The 16830-nt window shown below is 37.0% G+C and overlaps 1 protein-coding gene across 6 annotated transcripts in view; it reads right to left on the minus strand.

Annotated features, from left to right (window-relative positions):
• Positions 1–560: 560 nt before the first annotated feature.
• LOC141069329 (uncharacterized) overlaps positions 561–16830 on the minus strand; it is a 136575-nt gene continuing 120305 nt past the window's right edge. For 5 of the 6 annotated variants that reach the window (XM_073558797.1, XM_073558799.1, XM_073558798.1 and 2 more), the window contains 2 exons: positions 9235–9357; positions 561–1195 (listed from right to left, as the gene is read on the minus strand). In XM_073558797.1, the coding sequence (XP_073414898.1) occupies positions 1085–1195; positions 9235–9357 (234 nt within the window). In that variant the 3' untranslated portion in view covers positions 561–1084. The remainder of the gene's footprint in view (positions 1196–9234; positions 9358–16830) is intronic. The other variant, XM_073558800.1, reaches the window with a different exon arrangement.

The raw sequence follows: 16830 nt of genomic DNA on the forward strand, positions 1-16830 counted from the left end.
CAGAGGGGGGCATATCGCTCATATATTTAGAGTGCCAACCTCTGTGGCAAGGAAGGGTTTTGTGTAGAGCTACATAAGGACGTTTATTGCTTCTTTGCTCATCACTGTTGTGTTTTTTTTTTGCATGTTTATATAGTTGAGTCTCTCCAGGGGGAGATAAGGTGAAAACATTTGACTCAGTTTCTCATATGGAAACCAAAAACAAAAAACAAATATCCTAAAATAAAAAAGTAAAAATAAAGTGCAAAAATTGCATGAAGGTAGTAATAATAAGGGTATTTAGTAAACATAATTTTGATCAAAATAATTTTGATACATTAGTGTATCAGTAACTGGAATAACATTTCAGGTGTAATGTACGCCATCACTTGTCCGGTGAGTATTGCCACGCTACAACCTAATCTTGCTCCTCCTTAGTTCTGCCCACTTTGGCAGAACTGCCCGAAAGTGGCGAGAAAGTGCAATTTTTTTGTTGCACAAAAAGTTTGTGACTTTTCAGAGTGCTTTATGCCAGATTTCCAGAATAAATACTTAAATGAATCAGACCTTTATGTTTATAGTTGGATGAGACAATTTGTTTATTTAGCCACTAGTCAGTTAATTCGAGTGATAAAGTCATTCATTAGATTACATTGTAGGCCCACAGTGACTACTGTGCCTGGCTGTACACATAAAATATGATATTAAATAATAATGTTTTAACCATTTTTTTAACAATTTTACAACAGAAATAATTTAAAGAATAATTGCTATTTGACTGATACAGGATTTTAAATAGTATGCGTCAGAAAATGATCAAATGCTGTTTGTTTGTGGAGACCTCTAAGGGGAACCCAGGAGCTTACTGCAAACTTACTGAGACTGATGTAAAAAACAGTATGTTCTCCAAAGCTCTCCCTAGTGTTGGATGCATCTAGACAAAATCTTATTGTTTAATATCTATGGACGAAACAGACAAATGTCATGAACTTAAAAGTTGGACATTTACTTTTCAGGAAACCAGCAGCAATATTTTAAATCTTAACACTAATAAAATGAAGAATCAAAAATAACACAAGAATGCACATTTTTGGAGAAATTCTCTTCATTGTGTAGTTATCTCTTGGGGGATATAAGGCGGTGGAAAATGTAATTGTGATTGAGGTAAATCTGAAGGCGGTGTTGGAGATATAAAACCATTCTCTATCACAAATTCCTAAAGAAATGATAAAGAGTTAAATAAGGTAAGATAGTAAGCAAACAAATAAATATATAAATATATCTGAGCGTGTAGACATTTTTTGTAATCTATACATCTAGCATAAATGAAAATGGAGTCATATGCTTAGTAAGGTATACTCAAGTTAAATTGAATTAATTACCGTAGTTAGACAGAATGAAAATAAGCAAGTTTTCAAACAGCTTGCTTTTACTATTTGTTGTAATTCTCCTGCAATTTAAGTGTTTGTCTTTCATAGTGTACAGCTGGTTTCGTGGATCTTGGCCACCAGACCCTGGCTGAGTGTGTGCAGTAGTTACATTGTAGGACACGGGTTAGCTCCTAACATACTTGTCAGCTCTCTCCTGTCCATTGACTTCTGTACAACAGTTACTGTAGCTGCTTACCTCACCCCTCCCTGTCAAGCTCCTGCTGTTGTTATAAATCTTGCAAAATCACCAGCTCCAACATCCACAGCTCATACCGAAACATTTTTGCAGTTTTGCGATTGCTAATGTAGATGGACAAACCCAAACATCATAGTTTGGGTCTATACCAAACATCTACTATTTGGGTTCAGACCACAAACACAGACTTCTCTAGGAAATCCGTGTTACTGTTTAGGTTCAGCACCCTGACCATCAGATGTTCCCCACGCTGTCATCTGCATGATAACGTGGCAAATATTGCCTCTGATCGGTGGTAAGATTTTTATTGCAGATCAGAGAGCTGCGATTCCCACAGCATGAGCTAGAAGTTGTGACCAGCAGTAAAAAGTTTACTTCCAGTCACAGGCATCAGCTGAATGGAATACTTCTCCCATCACTCTACACATGCTGTTGCTGATATCAGCGAGAGCAAGTGTCGGATCAGATCATGGGAGCATTCATCAGCCAGCACCAGTGCTGTAAATAAATAAACACATGAAGAGCCAGGAAAAGCACCAGACTTGGGGTGGCTGCAGGCTGCTATTTTAAGCTGGAGAGGCCAATATCCATGGCCACTTACCTGCCTCTGCATTAGCTTGGCTGGTTGTCAAAATAGGGGGATCCCCTGCCGTTTTTTAAAATTAATTTATTTAATTATAAAAAATGGCGTGGGGACCCTTCTATTTTTGATAACCAGCCACGATAAAGCCAACAACTGAGGGTTGCAGCTGGCAGCTGTCAAATTTGCTATGCTAGTTATCAAAAATAGAGGTGATCCCATGCCTTTTTTTTTTACATTTATATATTTATAGTACAGGCACTGGTTAATGAATACTCCCATAAGCCAGCGCCTGCTCTCGTTGTTATACTCCCATGAGGTGATGCCTGTGACCGGCAGGAAACTTTTTACCGCTGGTCACAGCAGCTGGTTCACACTGTTTTCTGATAGCGAGGGAACCGCAGCTCTGACCAGTGGTAACAATCTTACTGTCTATCACAGCTGCCAGTGTTTCTTGCGCTGCCATGCAGATGACAGCATTGTAAACATCCAATGTTCGGGGTGCTGAACCCAAACAGTAACACGAACTTCCTGGAGAAGTCCATGTCCGGGGTCCCTGCCTGAACAGTAGGTGTTCGGTACAGACCCCTAACTTTTCTGTTTGGGTTTACCCATCTCTATTAGCAATAGTAAAAATGCACAAATATTTTGGTCTGTATTAGACCTTCATCAGTGTGTGGACTGTTAAGACTCAAAGGTTTAAAACAGGAAATCAGCACGTAGTGACACTGTGGTATCCGCCACTGGTTTTAGGCAAGGGAGCTTGCCTGATTTCTTGTCTAAAACCTTTGAGTATGAGCAAACTACTGTTTGGGCACAGAGCATGGCTCCGAAAGGAAGGCGCACTATTTGACTTTTGGAGTGCAAAATTATCTGGAATTGAGAATGGATGCATTTTGCGCTTGCATAGCTCCTGATGTGCCTAAACAATGGAAACCCCCAAGACGTGACCCCCATTTTGGAAACTAGTCCCCTCAAAAAATGTATTTAGATGTGTGCTGAGCACCTTGAACCCACATAAATGTTTCAGCCCCAAATTTTGTATTTGCACAAGGGTAATAGGACAAAATAGATCCCAAAATTTGTTCTGACATTTCTCCTGAGTGCGCCAATACCCTACATGTAATCACAAATACTTTTGAGGCACAGTGCGCAGCTCAGAAGGGAAGGAGCACCATTTTATAGTGCAGATTTTATTGTTTTGGTTTGCGGGTGCCATGAGCCCCTGAGGTGCCAAAACAGCAATGCCCCCCCATAAGTGACTCCATTTTACAAATTACACCTCTCAATGAATTCATCTAAGGTGCAGTGATCATATTGACACCACGGGTGTGTTGCATAATTTTATACCATTGGACAATGAAGAAAAAATAAATACATTTCTACCACAAACATTTTTTTTAGCCCCAGATTTTAAATTTTCCCACTGGGGAAATGGGTAAAAATGGCACCAAAATTTATCAAACAATTTCTACTGAGTATAGAAATACCCCATTTGTGGCTTTACACTACTGCTAGGGGAACTGCAGCAAGGGGAACTGCTACCTTGGATTTAATCCTTATAAACAGGGAGGAAATGGTTGAGGAGGTAAGAGTGGCTGGGACCCTAGGAGGTAGCGACCATGCTATTTTAGAATTTTGGATAACTAGAGGAGGAAGACCTGTGAAGACTCAGATGTCAAGGTTAGATTTCAGAAAGGCAGATTTTAAGGGAATCAGAAAGAGAATTGGAGGGATCCAATGGCTGGATATCCTTAAGGACAAAAATGACCAGGAAGGATGGGAAATCTTGAAAAATGAAATTCTCAAAGCACAATCGAAGGAAGAATTTAAGGAAACCAGGATGGATGAACACAGAACTTAAACACATGCTAAAAAGGAAGAAAGAAATGTTTATAAAATGGAAAGAGGGAGGCATATCTAAAGAAGAATATAATACTGTCTGCAGAACCTGCAGGGCATGACTCAGATTATCTAAAGCTGACAATGAATTGAGGCTTTGAAGAGACGTCAAAAGCAATAATAAAGGATTTTGGAGATATGTCAAAAGTAAAAGAAAAGTCTAAGATGCTATAGGATTTCTACAGGATGAAAATGATGAAATGGTAAGACAGGATGTTGAGAAGGCCGAACTTTTAAATTCCTATTTTGCATCTGTTTTCTCTCAGAAAAGAAATGTAACTTCAACTATTCTTCACTGTCCTATTAAGGGAATAGAAGAATCCAGGATAACTATAAACAGAACTATAGTGAGGAAACACTTAGCTAGCCTAAATGAATTCAAGTCTCCAGGTCCAGATGAATTACACCCCAGAGTACTGAAGGAGATAGCAGGAGAAATTTTTGAACCGCTCTCCATAATCTTTGAAAATTCGTGGAGAACAGGAGAAGTCCCAGAAGACTGGAGAAGAGCAAATGTTTTTCCTATCTTCAAAAAGGGGAAGAAGGTGGACCCAGGCAACTATAGGCCGGTGAGTCTGACTTCTCTACCAGGAAAGATCTTTGAACAAATTATTAAACAACATGTATGTCAGTACCTGGATAAGAATGAAGTGATTAAACAGAGTCAGCATGGGTTTGTAACTAATAAGTCATGTCAGACTAACTTAATTTCCTTCTATGACAGAATCACTGATTGGGTGGATCAGGGAAATGCTGTAGATATAGTATATCTTGACTTCAGCAAAGCATTTGACAAAGTATCTCACACAATCCTTATTGAAAAAATGACTAAGTATGGAATGGACAAGGCAACTGTTAGGTGGATTCATAACTGGCTTAGTGATCGGACCCAGAGAGTGGTCGTAAATGGCTGCACATCCAGTTGGAAGAATGTCTCAAGTGGGTTACCACAGGGCTCTGTCCTGGGCCCTGTATTGTTCAACATCTTTATCAATGATTTAGATGAAGGAATTGAGGGTAAACTGATTAAATTTGCTGATGACACAAAGCTAGGATGGATAGCTAATACTAGAGAAGAGAGAGAGAAGATTCAAAAAGATGTAAATAAACTGGAGCAGTGGGCAGCAACTAACAGAATGGTTTTTAACAGGGAAAAATGCAAAGTACTACATCTGGGCAATTAAAATGAAAAAAGCATATACAGAATGGGAGGAATAGGGCTAAGCAAAAGCACATGTGAAAAAGACTTGGGTATGCTAATAGACAACAGACTGAATATGAGTCAACAGTCTGATGCAGCAGCAAAAAAGGCAAATGCAATTCTAGGATGTATTAACAGAAGCATACAGTCTAGATCACGTGAAGTCATTATTTCCCTCTACTCCTCTTTGTTCAGACCTCATCTGGAATACTGTGTTCAGTTTTGGGCACCACATTTTAAAAAAGACATCAACAAACTGGAGCAAGTTCAGAAAAGAGCGACGAGAATGGTGACAGGTCTGCAAACCCTATCTTATGAGGAAAGGTTGCAGGATTTGGGAATGTTTAGCCTGCAAAAGAGAAGACTGAGAGGAGACTTAATAACTGTCTACAAATATCTCAAGGGCTGTCACATTGCAGAAGGATCATCTTTATTCTCATTTGCACAAGGAAAGACTAGAAGCAATGGGATGAAACTGAATGGGAGGAGACACAGATTAGATATCAGAAAAAACTTTTTTGACAGTTAGAGTGATCAATGAGTGGAACAGGCTGCCACGAGAGGTGGTGAGTTCTTCAATAGAAGTCTTCAAACAGAGGCTGGACAGATATCTGTCTGGGAGGATGATTTAGCGAATCCTGCTTTGAGCAGGAGGTTGGACCAGATGGCCCAGGAGTTCCCTTCCAACTCTACGATTCTATGATTCTATGCTTAGCCACATGATGAGACTCAGGAAGGACGGAGCGCTATTTGCCTTCTAGAGCACAGATTTTCCTTGAATAGTTTGCAAACTCTATATGCAGAGCTCTTAAATGCCAGAAAAGTAGAATTCCCCCATCAAGTGATCCCATTTTGGAAATTATACTCCTTTGAGAATGTATATACAAGTGTATTGATGACTTGACTCTGGTATTTTCCAGAAAGAAGCAGCAGTGGATGTTGAGTGAAAATTGAAAATCTTCTTTACTAGTGCATAATACCCAGTACTTTGTAGTGCCCAGCTATTTTTCTGGAGACAAGTACCCATAAATTAGGCGGACTCTCATCGCTACAGAAATATCAATCTTGTAGATGCTAAATGTGGTATAGGCACACTGTGGGGGTCAAAAGGGAGAGAGGCATTTGGATTTGGGAGTGCAGAATTTGTTGGATTTCTTTTCGAAGGTGAGAAGCCATAGCGCTTTTCCAGAGCCTTTGCACTATGAGTAACATGGAAGCTCCAATATTTCCATTGACACATGACGGACCTGAGTCGGGACTTTGTGGATTGGATTGAAGCTTTCATTGAGAACCTTTTGGATCACTATTATCCTGTGCTCTACGCTGAGCACTTACATTGGGTTTTCCATCTAAATTTCCAAATGATGTGATTCAGATGAAACTCGAGGCATCCATTTAATATAATGAGGTATCAGAGTTAGCCTTGACTCTATCTGACCTCTGTTCAGTGGTGTTGTTCTTTTCAGAAGCACACAAAACCGTGGTGGACCGCGCTTTTATGCACACCCAAGAAGACTAACTTTGCTGGATCACAGGCAAGACAGCTTCCACAGTGCCTCAGTCTGCCTCATTATATGGAATCTTCTGCTGGAGGTTCCGTATTTTAGAAATTTACATGGAAACCCCAGTGTAAGCGCTCATCGGTGAGCGCAGGACAACTGTGAGCTGAGTCTTACTGCAATCTTTGCGACGCAGAATTAACAAATCAACAGCAGGTTAAGAATTGTTTTTATTTATTTTTTATGCCATTCATGTGGTGTAAGTGATTAAGATGAATTTATTCTTTGAGTTAGTGCAATTACAGCGATACCAGATTTATATCAGGTTTTTATATTTGGCTGCTGTCACACACTAAAAGACTAATTTTTTTGCAAAAACTAGTTGCATCACCACATTTTGAGAGCTATAATTTTTCTGCCGACAGAGTCATGTGAGGGCTTTTTATTTTGGCATGAGATGACAATTTTCAGGCACATGACATTTTTTAATTGCTTTCCATTCCAATTTTTGGGAGGCAGAATGAACAAAAACCAGCAATTTAGGAATTGTTATTTTGTTTCTTTAATACCATTCCGCGTGTCATAAAATTGATAAGGAAGCTTTATTCTTCTGGTCAGTACTATTACAGCAATACCTCATTTATATAATTTTTTTATGTTTTGGTGCTATTACACAATAAAACTATTTTATTGAAAAAAGAATAATTTTTGCATTGCTGTATTCTGAGAGCTACAACTATTTATTCTTCTGCTTATGGTGGCTTTTTTTCTGGACAAGATGACGTTTTCAGGGGTACCATCTTTTTTTTTTCTATTCGTCTTTTTGATCCCATATTATTTCACATTTTGTTTGACAGTATGATGAAAAAGTCATTTGCCTCGTTTTTTATTTATTTTTTATGTTTTTCACCGAAGGTGTTAATTAGTGTGACAGTTTTATAGGTCGGGTCGTTCTGGACGCGGCATTATGAAATATGTGTACTTTTTTTAGTCTTTTGCCTTTTTTGTACATACAAATACTTATTCATGGGTACTATATATATATATATATATATATATATATATATATATTAGGGTACCAAGGAAATGCATGGTAAAAATTAAGTTGCAAGTTTTTGAAGGTTTTACCTCCTAATTTTGTTCCTTTTTGGTCATAGATATTTTATAATTTTCTTTTTTTAAGATTAGTTATCATTTACTGGTTGCTCAATGGCACATCATATTGCAGTGTTAAATGTTTGTTTAGTATTTATCGTCATGCATTATGTATGGTATGTTATGCCGTTTACCGATCAGATTAATTGATTTTATATTTTGATCGGGCGTTTCTGAACGCGGCGATACCAACAGGCGTTTCTGAATGCGGCGATACCAAATGTGTGTATATATATTTCTTTAACCCTTTAATTTTCAATGGGGTGAAAGGGGGGTGATTTGAACTTTTAGTTTTATTTATTTTTTAAAAATTTCTTTGTTACTTTTTTTTTTACTAGTTCACATGGAATAATTCACATGCCTTGAGCAAGTGGTAAATCTAAATTTAATGTCAACATACCTAACATGGTGAATCCTTATGCCAAAAGGAACAACTTTGAGGGGTTCATTTTTCCTTGGCTCCCTATATAAATTATTACTTTGCACTAAATATTTTTCAAATTCTTTTACTTTTTTTTTACTTTTTTGCTTAGATCGTCTATGTGACTTTCACTTTTTTACTTTCATCGCTGTTATAAAGCATTGCAATGCTTTATAAAATGTCAGTGCTGCACTGACACACAAGCTTGTTAGACTTTGTTGAGCATGGTCTAACAAGATTGCTAGCCCTGGTGATCTGGATGTCGGCATGACGATGTCGGGCCACCATGGCAAAAGTCGCGCTACTGCAATGACTTCACAGAGGTGCCTTTCAGAGGGGAGAGTGAGCTCCCTCTCCCTGTCTAAATGCTGCGATCAATATTGATCACAGCATTTAGGGGGTTGAACTGCTCGGAGTGGTGTGGGCACTGCTCTTTGCAGTGACAGCCAGGTGTGAGCTGTCAAATTTGCTGATCACCCGATGGCGATCGCATACGCACAGTGCCTGGGTATGCAGAATTGCCAAGACGTATCTATACATCCAAGGTCGAGAAGTCCTTCCCAACCAGGATGAATGGATTTACAGTGACATTTTTATTAGCTTAGGAACAAAGACACCTCCTCCTGACAAAAAGCAAAAAACGGATGCAACACGGAGGCAATGCATACAGTATGATAAAAAAAGTTCAGTTTCTCACAGATGGTAAAATTTGCACAGATGTGTGGATGAAGCCTAACAGACAGGATTCTGCTTTATTATCTGCATAGCACATGGAAGGGGAAGTGATTAGCCATAGAAAACACTGCCAATAATAAAGAATTAACCAACAGGGACCATCACAAGTAGGTGTATTGTTTAGAGTTGACTTTACCTGAGGATCCTTTCTTGATGAATGGCACAGTGCATATAATCCAAAGATACCACCAGAAATGGATAAACACAGTAGAGCCACATTTGTACTGATTATGGTATAATAAATTTTATATTCACCTATCTGTGAATTAAATACAACATATTACATTTATTCTCTTAATATACAGTAAATGTTCTTACACAGTGACTGCCCCTAAAGCCTGTCAGTAATTGGCTATACTGATTCACACTATAGGAACGGAAACAAGCGCAAATAGGGTCTTTTCTGAGAAACAGGGTAATTAAATTTCTACTCACCTGATATAGGAGAGGTATAGCGCATGAAATTATCAGCCAGCTGCCGCACATCCAAAGGTCAAACCAGTGACCGCCGAGACATATGGTTAAATGGAGCTTTTTTATGGATTCAGTGTGCTGCTGAACATAACACACAATTACTTGTGCATCAGAAGATCGATGCTTTATTCATTTCTTTTTCCCAACGCGTTTCGAAGTGCAAATCACTTCTGCCTCAGGGGATGATATACAGAAGAAAATAGCGTAGCCTACAAGTTAAATACACTTGACATTTGAAAAAAAACTGGCGCCAATAGTCGCATGTTTTTCAGAAAAAAGTCAAAGTCCTTACTGTGACGTATACATTTATCACATGATTAAAATCGATCATTCCATTTAAAATAACATTATTTCTTTATTACATTTGCAGATAAAATATGTATATTATGTATATCAAAAAACATATATCACAGAAACAAAGAAAAAGAAGAAAAAAGAAGACAAAAAAAGAAAAAACATGAACCAATTGGAAAAAATCCGACGAAAAACCAACAGGACATTCAGTCCACTGGACCACAGCTCGAACAGCTGAGCCGACTTTCAGAAAAATATCCCCATCAGCTTAAAAAGCCTCAAACTTTTTTTTGCATATATCCAATAAAAAATTATCTTAATAAAAAATATATAAAATTTTTTAATAAAAAACTATGTTGATTCATTTAATTAAAATCTCATTATTAGAAAAAAAGAGAAACTAAAAACCTAATCATATCACAGGATTTCGGAAAAAAATAGTTTCACTAAGCAATAAATTAAATATAAAATATAAATTTAAAATCACTGAAAAAGCACAATGATATATATCTCTCTAACTTCACAATAAAATCGCTACAAATAAGACATATCAGAGGGGAGTGTGGCACCGACAATAAGAACTCGCTTCACACTGAAATAATAAAGGCATTACAGTGAGCCGCAAAGAAAAAACACTTTAGAGGGAGAAAAAAAGAAAGGAAAATTGAATTAAAAGAAAAAGAAAGGGTTAATCCTGATATATTTATGAATATTTTTAATTTATCATCATAAGAACTCTCAGATAATGAAAAAAAGGTTCTTTCCAAAGGTTTAACTTTTTGTCCAACTCACAAGATGAGTGATTTTGATCTTTTTTGGACCTCCAAATCTTGATTAGAAAATTAACCCTAAAAAGACATTTCCTTCTTAGGCTACTTTCACACTTGTGTTTTTTTGCGCTGCGCACCGTGTGCAGTGCAAACGCACATAAAAAGCGCATCATGCGTTTGTGTGCGTTTTTTGCGGGTTTGGGTGTTTTTTTTTTAAAAAAAATCGCATGTTTTTTTGCGCATACGTGCACATTACCATGCGCACCCATAGACTATAATGGGTGTTTGGGTGGCAAGTCGGACACACAAAAAATGCAACAGGATGCATTTTGTGCGCCCGAGCGCACACTGCAAAAAAACGCATGCGCATACAAATGCATGTGAATGCGCACCCATGTAAAGTATAGGGAAAAAAAAGAATGCTTTTTTCTCGCAAAAAACAGCCCAAAAAAACGCAAGTGTGAAACCAGCCTAAAAAAATGAATCCAGCCTTCATAAATAATATTAGTAATAGTGAATCAGTACAATTGGATCCTGAATCAGAACAAGTATTTCACTTGGAAGTCCCTGTAAAATTGAATTTTTACCCGGTGGAGAATAGAGGACATTATTTAAATGTTTTTAATGATATTGTACAGAGACAATTTAAGGAAATCTCTCATGTAAATGATAATCAGACACGTAAATGTAATTTAACTAAGGAAGAAAATAAAGCACTAGCGTCTAACAGTGATATAGTAATCCGTTCAGCAGATAAAGGGGGAGGAATTGTCATTCAGGATCGTAAAGATTATTGTAATGAGGCTTTTAAAATACTTTCGGACAATAAATACTATGCAAAAAGTTAGATGGAAATTATTCCATCAATAAAAGGAAATTATGATAAATTGATTGCAGAAGGAAAAAGTCAGAATATTTTTGATAAAAATGAATTGAAATTCCTTAGTATAAAAAATCCGTGTATCCCTTTTTTTATCATCTTCCAAAGATCCACAAGGATCAAAAAAATCCTCCAGGAAGAACAATTATATCTGGAATTAATTCCCTGACTAGTAATTTATCCCATTATATAGATAGAATAATGGTGGTACATGTTCCCGATTTGGGAAGTTATATTCGGGATTCTACACATCTTATCCAATTTTTACGTGAAATACAATGGAAACCACAATATATTTTTTTGACAATGGATGTGTCTTCTTTGTATTCAAATATACCACATAATATTGGTCTTTCCTATTTTTATAAGTTTTTATTAAAGGATAGCAGATTGACAAAGGATCAAAAAACTTCTTATTAAAAGGAATGGAATTTATTTTAAAAAATATTTTTTTTTTATCTTTGAAGGAACCCTATATCACCAGAGGAATGGGACTGCAATGGGCTCGAAAGTCGCACCTACTTATGCTAATATTTTTATGGTAGTTTTTGAAGATTTTTATATTTTTAATTCAAAATGGAGCAATCATATAATTATTTTTAAAAGATTTATTGATGATTTATTCTTCATATGGGATAACTCCAATAATGATGTTGATCTTTTTATTCATGAATGAAATAATAATAACTGGGGGTTATCTTTCTCCTCGTCGTATAACAATTGTAATATTGAATTTTTGGATATTTCTATTTTTACTAAAGAAAATGAAATTTTATCAAAGACTTTTTAAAAAAAAATGCTGATATGAATAGCTATATACACTTTAATAGTGGGCATTATTGTAAATGGCATAGAAATATTCCAAATCAATTTAGAAGAATTAGGAAAAATTTTTCTAGTGTCAAAGATTTTAAAGAACAGGCTGTTATATAAGAAAATAGATTCCTGGATAAAAAATATCCTTGATATCTAGTCAATCAAGCCTACAATAATTGAATTGAATTAAGGCAAGAATCTTTAATTGTAAATTCCAAAACAAAAAAACCTGATCAGAATAAATTTATGACCAATTTTATAACCCAATTTTCTTCTGAACATAATAAATTATGCAATATCCTTCAAAATAATTGGTATATTCTGTTGAATGACCCGATTCTCCATAAAATCCACCCCAGAAATCCGGGTATTACTTTTAGAAGGGCACCGACTATTAAGAGAATAGTGGCCCCCAGTCGCCTAAAAGAAAATAATAGATTAACCCCCATAATGAATAATTTAATTAAAGGGATTTATAAATGTGGACAAAAAAATTGCCTATGCTGTCGTATGAGTTCTCATAAAGAAAAATTCATTAAATCTTCTAATACTAATGAGATTTTTCCTATTAAACAGTATCTTAATTGTACCACTGATTATGTTATTTATATGATAGAATGTGAATGTAAAAAGCAATATGTAGGAAGAACGACACAGCTTTACATTTAAAATTAAATTCGCACAGGCATAACATCAGAAAAGGGTTTCTTTTACATTGACTCTCTAGGCATTTTGCACTAAGACATAATAAAAACTTCAATGGGTTAAAAATTAGCCCGACTGAATATATTCCTAGTGATACGCGTGATAGGGTTAAACAATTAAGTAGAAAGGAGATATACTGGATTTATAGGCTCAATACTTTAAAACCGCATGGACTTAATGAAATAACAGAAGTGTTTTTATAATTTTATAATATAATTAATCTTTTGGGTATTTCTTGGATTGCTTTTGTTGTTAAATTAAGGTTTTTTAGGAAAATCATGGTTCAGGAGGATCTATATATTTTTTATGAATATTGCAATTTATATTTATATATTTTAGATGCGACTTTTTGATTTTTTTTTTACTATTTTTAAGGTGCGACTTTCATCTTCATCAGCCCTGAGTAAATAAGTCAATTGTATGTCCTAAAAGCTGTCTTTGTAAATTCCTTTGTGGTGGATTTATGTCTGTGTGGGGAGCGATCTTGCGGATGGTGTAATGCTTTTATTGTTTCAATGTGAATTGGATTCCTATTGTAGGGGTCATACTTCCCTGGTGTATTTTATTTGTAGTGAGTTTAAAGGCCCCTTTACATTTAGTGATGCACCAGCAATCCCGACAACGATACGACCCGGTCAGGATCGCTGGGGCATCGCTAAATGGTCGCTATTGAGCTGCCACACAGGCAGATCTCACAACGATGCAGCAGCGGTCATTACTTACCTTTCAGACGCGGCGATCCTGACGTCCTCCTGCCCGCGTCCACGCGTCGCTCGACGAGAAATGGAGCTGCACGATCTTGCGCGATCAACGACAGACAGAGGGGGAGCCGGTCGGAGGTAAGTATCACACATAGCGATATCGCTGCTGCTTCACAAAATCGGTGACACTTTAGCGATATCGCTATGTGTAAAGGCCCCTTAAGGTGCGACTTTCATTTTTATCAGCCCTGAGTAAATAAGTTAATTGTATGTTCTAACAGCTGTCCTTGTTAAATTCCTCTGTGGTACATTTATGTCTGTGTGGGGAGCGATCCTGCAGCTCAGCTTAATGCTTTTATTGTTTCAATGTGAATCGGGTTCCTAGCGTAGGTGCCACACTCGTTTCTGGTGTGTTTTACTTGTGGTGAGTTTAGTGTGAAACTAGATATATATATATATATTGTGCTTTGTCAGAGATCTTATTTTTAAAGCGATATATTTATATTTGTCACATAGTAAAACTAATTTCCTCTGAAACCCTGGGACACATTCAGGCTTTTAGCTTTTCTCCACAATTTTTTCTATCAGTCTTCCTTGTTAAATTCCTTTGTGCTGGATTTATGTTTGTGTGGGGAGCGATCCTGCAGCTCACCCTAATGCCTTTATTATTTCAGTGTGAAGCGAGTTCTTATTGTCGGTGCCACACTCCCCTCTGATATGTCTTATTTGTAGCGATTTTATGGTGAAGTTAGACAGATATATATTATTGTGCTTTTTCAGTGATTTTAAATTTATATTTTATATTTAATTTATGGCTTAGTGAAACTATTTTTTTCCGAAATCCTGTGATATGATTAGGTTTTTAGTTTCTCTTTTTTTCTATATAATTTTTTCCTTTCTTTTTTCATTCATTCATTTTTTTATGTGATAATGAGATTTTAATTAAATGAATCAACACACAGTTTTTTATTAAAAATTTATAGATATTTTTTATTAAGATAATTTTTTATTCCATATATACGAAAATGTTTTTGAGGCTTTTTAAGCTGATGGGGATTTTTTTCTGAAAGTCGGCTCAGCTGTTCGGGCTGTGGTCCAGTGGACTGAATGTCCTGTTGGTTTTTCGTCTGATTTCTTCCAATTGGTTCATGTCTTTACTTTTTTTGTCTTCTTTTTTTCTTTTTTCTTCTTTTTCTTTATTTTTGTGATATATATTTTTTGATATACTTATTTTATTTGCAAATGTAATAAAGAAATAATGTTATTTTAAATGGAATGATCAATTTTAATCATGTGATAAGTGTATACGTCACAGTATGAACTTTTTTCTAAAAAAATGTGACTATTGGCGCCAGTTTTTTCAAATGTCAAGTGTATTTAACTTGTAGGCTACGCTATTTTCTCCTGTATATCATCCCCTGAGGAAGAAGTGATTTGCACTTCTAAACGCGTTGGGAAAAAGAAATGAATAAAGCATCGATCTTCTAATGCACGAGTAATTGTGTGTTATGTTCAGCAGCACACTGAATCCATAAAAAAAGCTCCATTTAACAATATTAATTGGCTATATACTGTAATTACGTTTTTACTGGTGCAGCATCTTTAAATTTGAGGCTACATGTCGTCATGTTCCAAGTGTCAGCAAGTCTCAGACATGTCGTACGATGAAAAACACCTGTGCAACTTGTCCGTTTATGTTTTGTGACTATTTAGAGCCAAATCTCATATAGGTCGTAAGCAAGTTGCAGTTGCACGTGACTTGCATTGAAACCTATTGCACAAGTAACCAGAGGCAGAAAATCTAATACATTTGAAACATTTGCGCCTTTGTGTCATTGTTGAAAGATGTCGCAGGCCGTAATGTGGCAACCATTTAAAAATCTAGAATTGATGTCGCAATGTGACTCTCATGCCCTCAGCTGCAGGTCTGGTCTCCGCTAGGCAGGGAGACCAGCGTCTATCACGCAGCTCCACTGGTACTACTCACCCTGTCCGTGGCTCCAGACGATCAGCGGCTCCTTTCTCTGCTAAGAACCTGCATCTTCTTGGCAGGTCTCCTGGTAATGCTCTTAGGAGGTGCATCCCGCTTCCTGCACATACTTAAAACAGCAGGGAACCTGTTCTCTATTAGGGCTGTCTGTGCTGTGATGTTCTGTGCATAAAAAGCATCCTCCCCTTAAGGGAAGTGCCTGAGAACATGTTCATTTTCTGGGATTGTTGCCTCAGCTTCAGGCCACACTTTGCTGTGCTCTGCACTATACTGACTTCTCTGTTTTCACAGAATTCTCTTCTGGCGATTCCTATCCTGGATCCCTCTGGTGTTCCCAGTTCCCACTCCAAGCGAACTTGGTCTCTCCTCACAGAACCCTCCAGATACTGCTACCTGCAGGATCAGCCTTTCTGGAACTTTACGGAACCTCCAGGATTCTCTCCACAAGCAGAGCCAAGTATTCCATAGTGTTTCTATTCGGTCAATACGGATCGTCCTCTGGTCCAGGATTCACGGCATTTAGGCCACCTGGTGTTGTGACGGTGGAATCCCTGTATAGGGGTACACCTTGCCTGGTGCACCACTACGTGGCACAGGGCCATGATCCAGAGGTTCCTTCCCTTTGACACCTTTTCCCTTTTTGTTTAACCTTTTTAATAAATATCATTTAGTTTAAGAGATCCCTTCTCCTGTCTCTTGAGTATCGAGTATTCAGCCGCCACTGCACCATCAGTGGTCTATAGTGAGTCCACTATACTTTATCAAGCCCCGTGTGCATTATAGTGACATTATCGCCTGACACATCGCCACGTAGCCCTAGCCCAAGTTTGGAAGTCATCAGGTACACATAACTTGACAAAAATAATGCAATAGAAAAACTTGGCACTCAAGATGTTGCAGTGAAAGAAAATAAATTTATTTGGCAATCCTTATGGTTATTTTAAACTTTTCAGTCTTACATTTGGGCCTTCATCTGAAGTTCTGATCAAGGTCCAAATGTAGGACCAAAACATTAAAAACAACTATAAGGATTGCCAAATAAATTAACGTTCTTTCACTGCAACTTCCAGAGTGTGAAGTTTTTCTATTGCTTGATCAATGG

Source organism: Dendrobates tinctorius, unplaced genomic scaffold, assembly GCF_039654945.1.
Source record: "Dendrobates tinctorius isolate UK_male_01 unplaced genomic scaffold, ASM3965494v1 ptg000258l, whole genome shotgun sequence".
In the NCBI taxonomy this organism is placed as follows: Eukaryota; Metazoa; Chordata; class Amphibia; order Anura; family Dendrobatidae; genus Dendrobates; species Dendrobates tinctorius.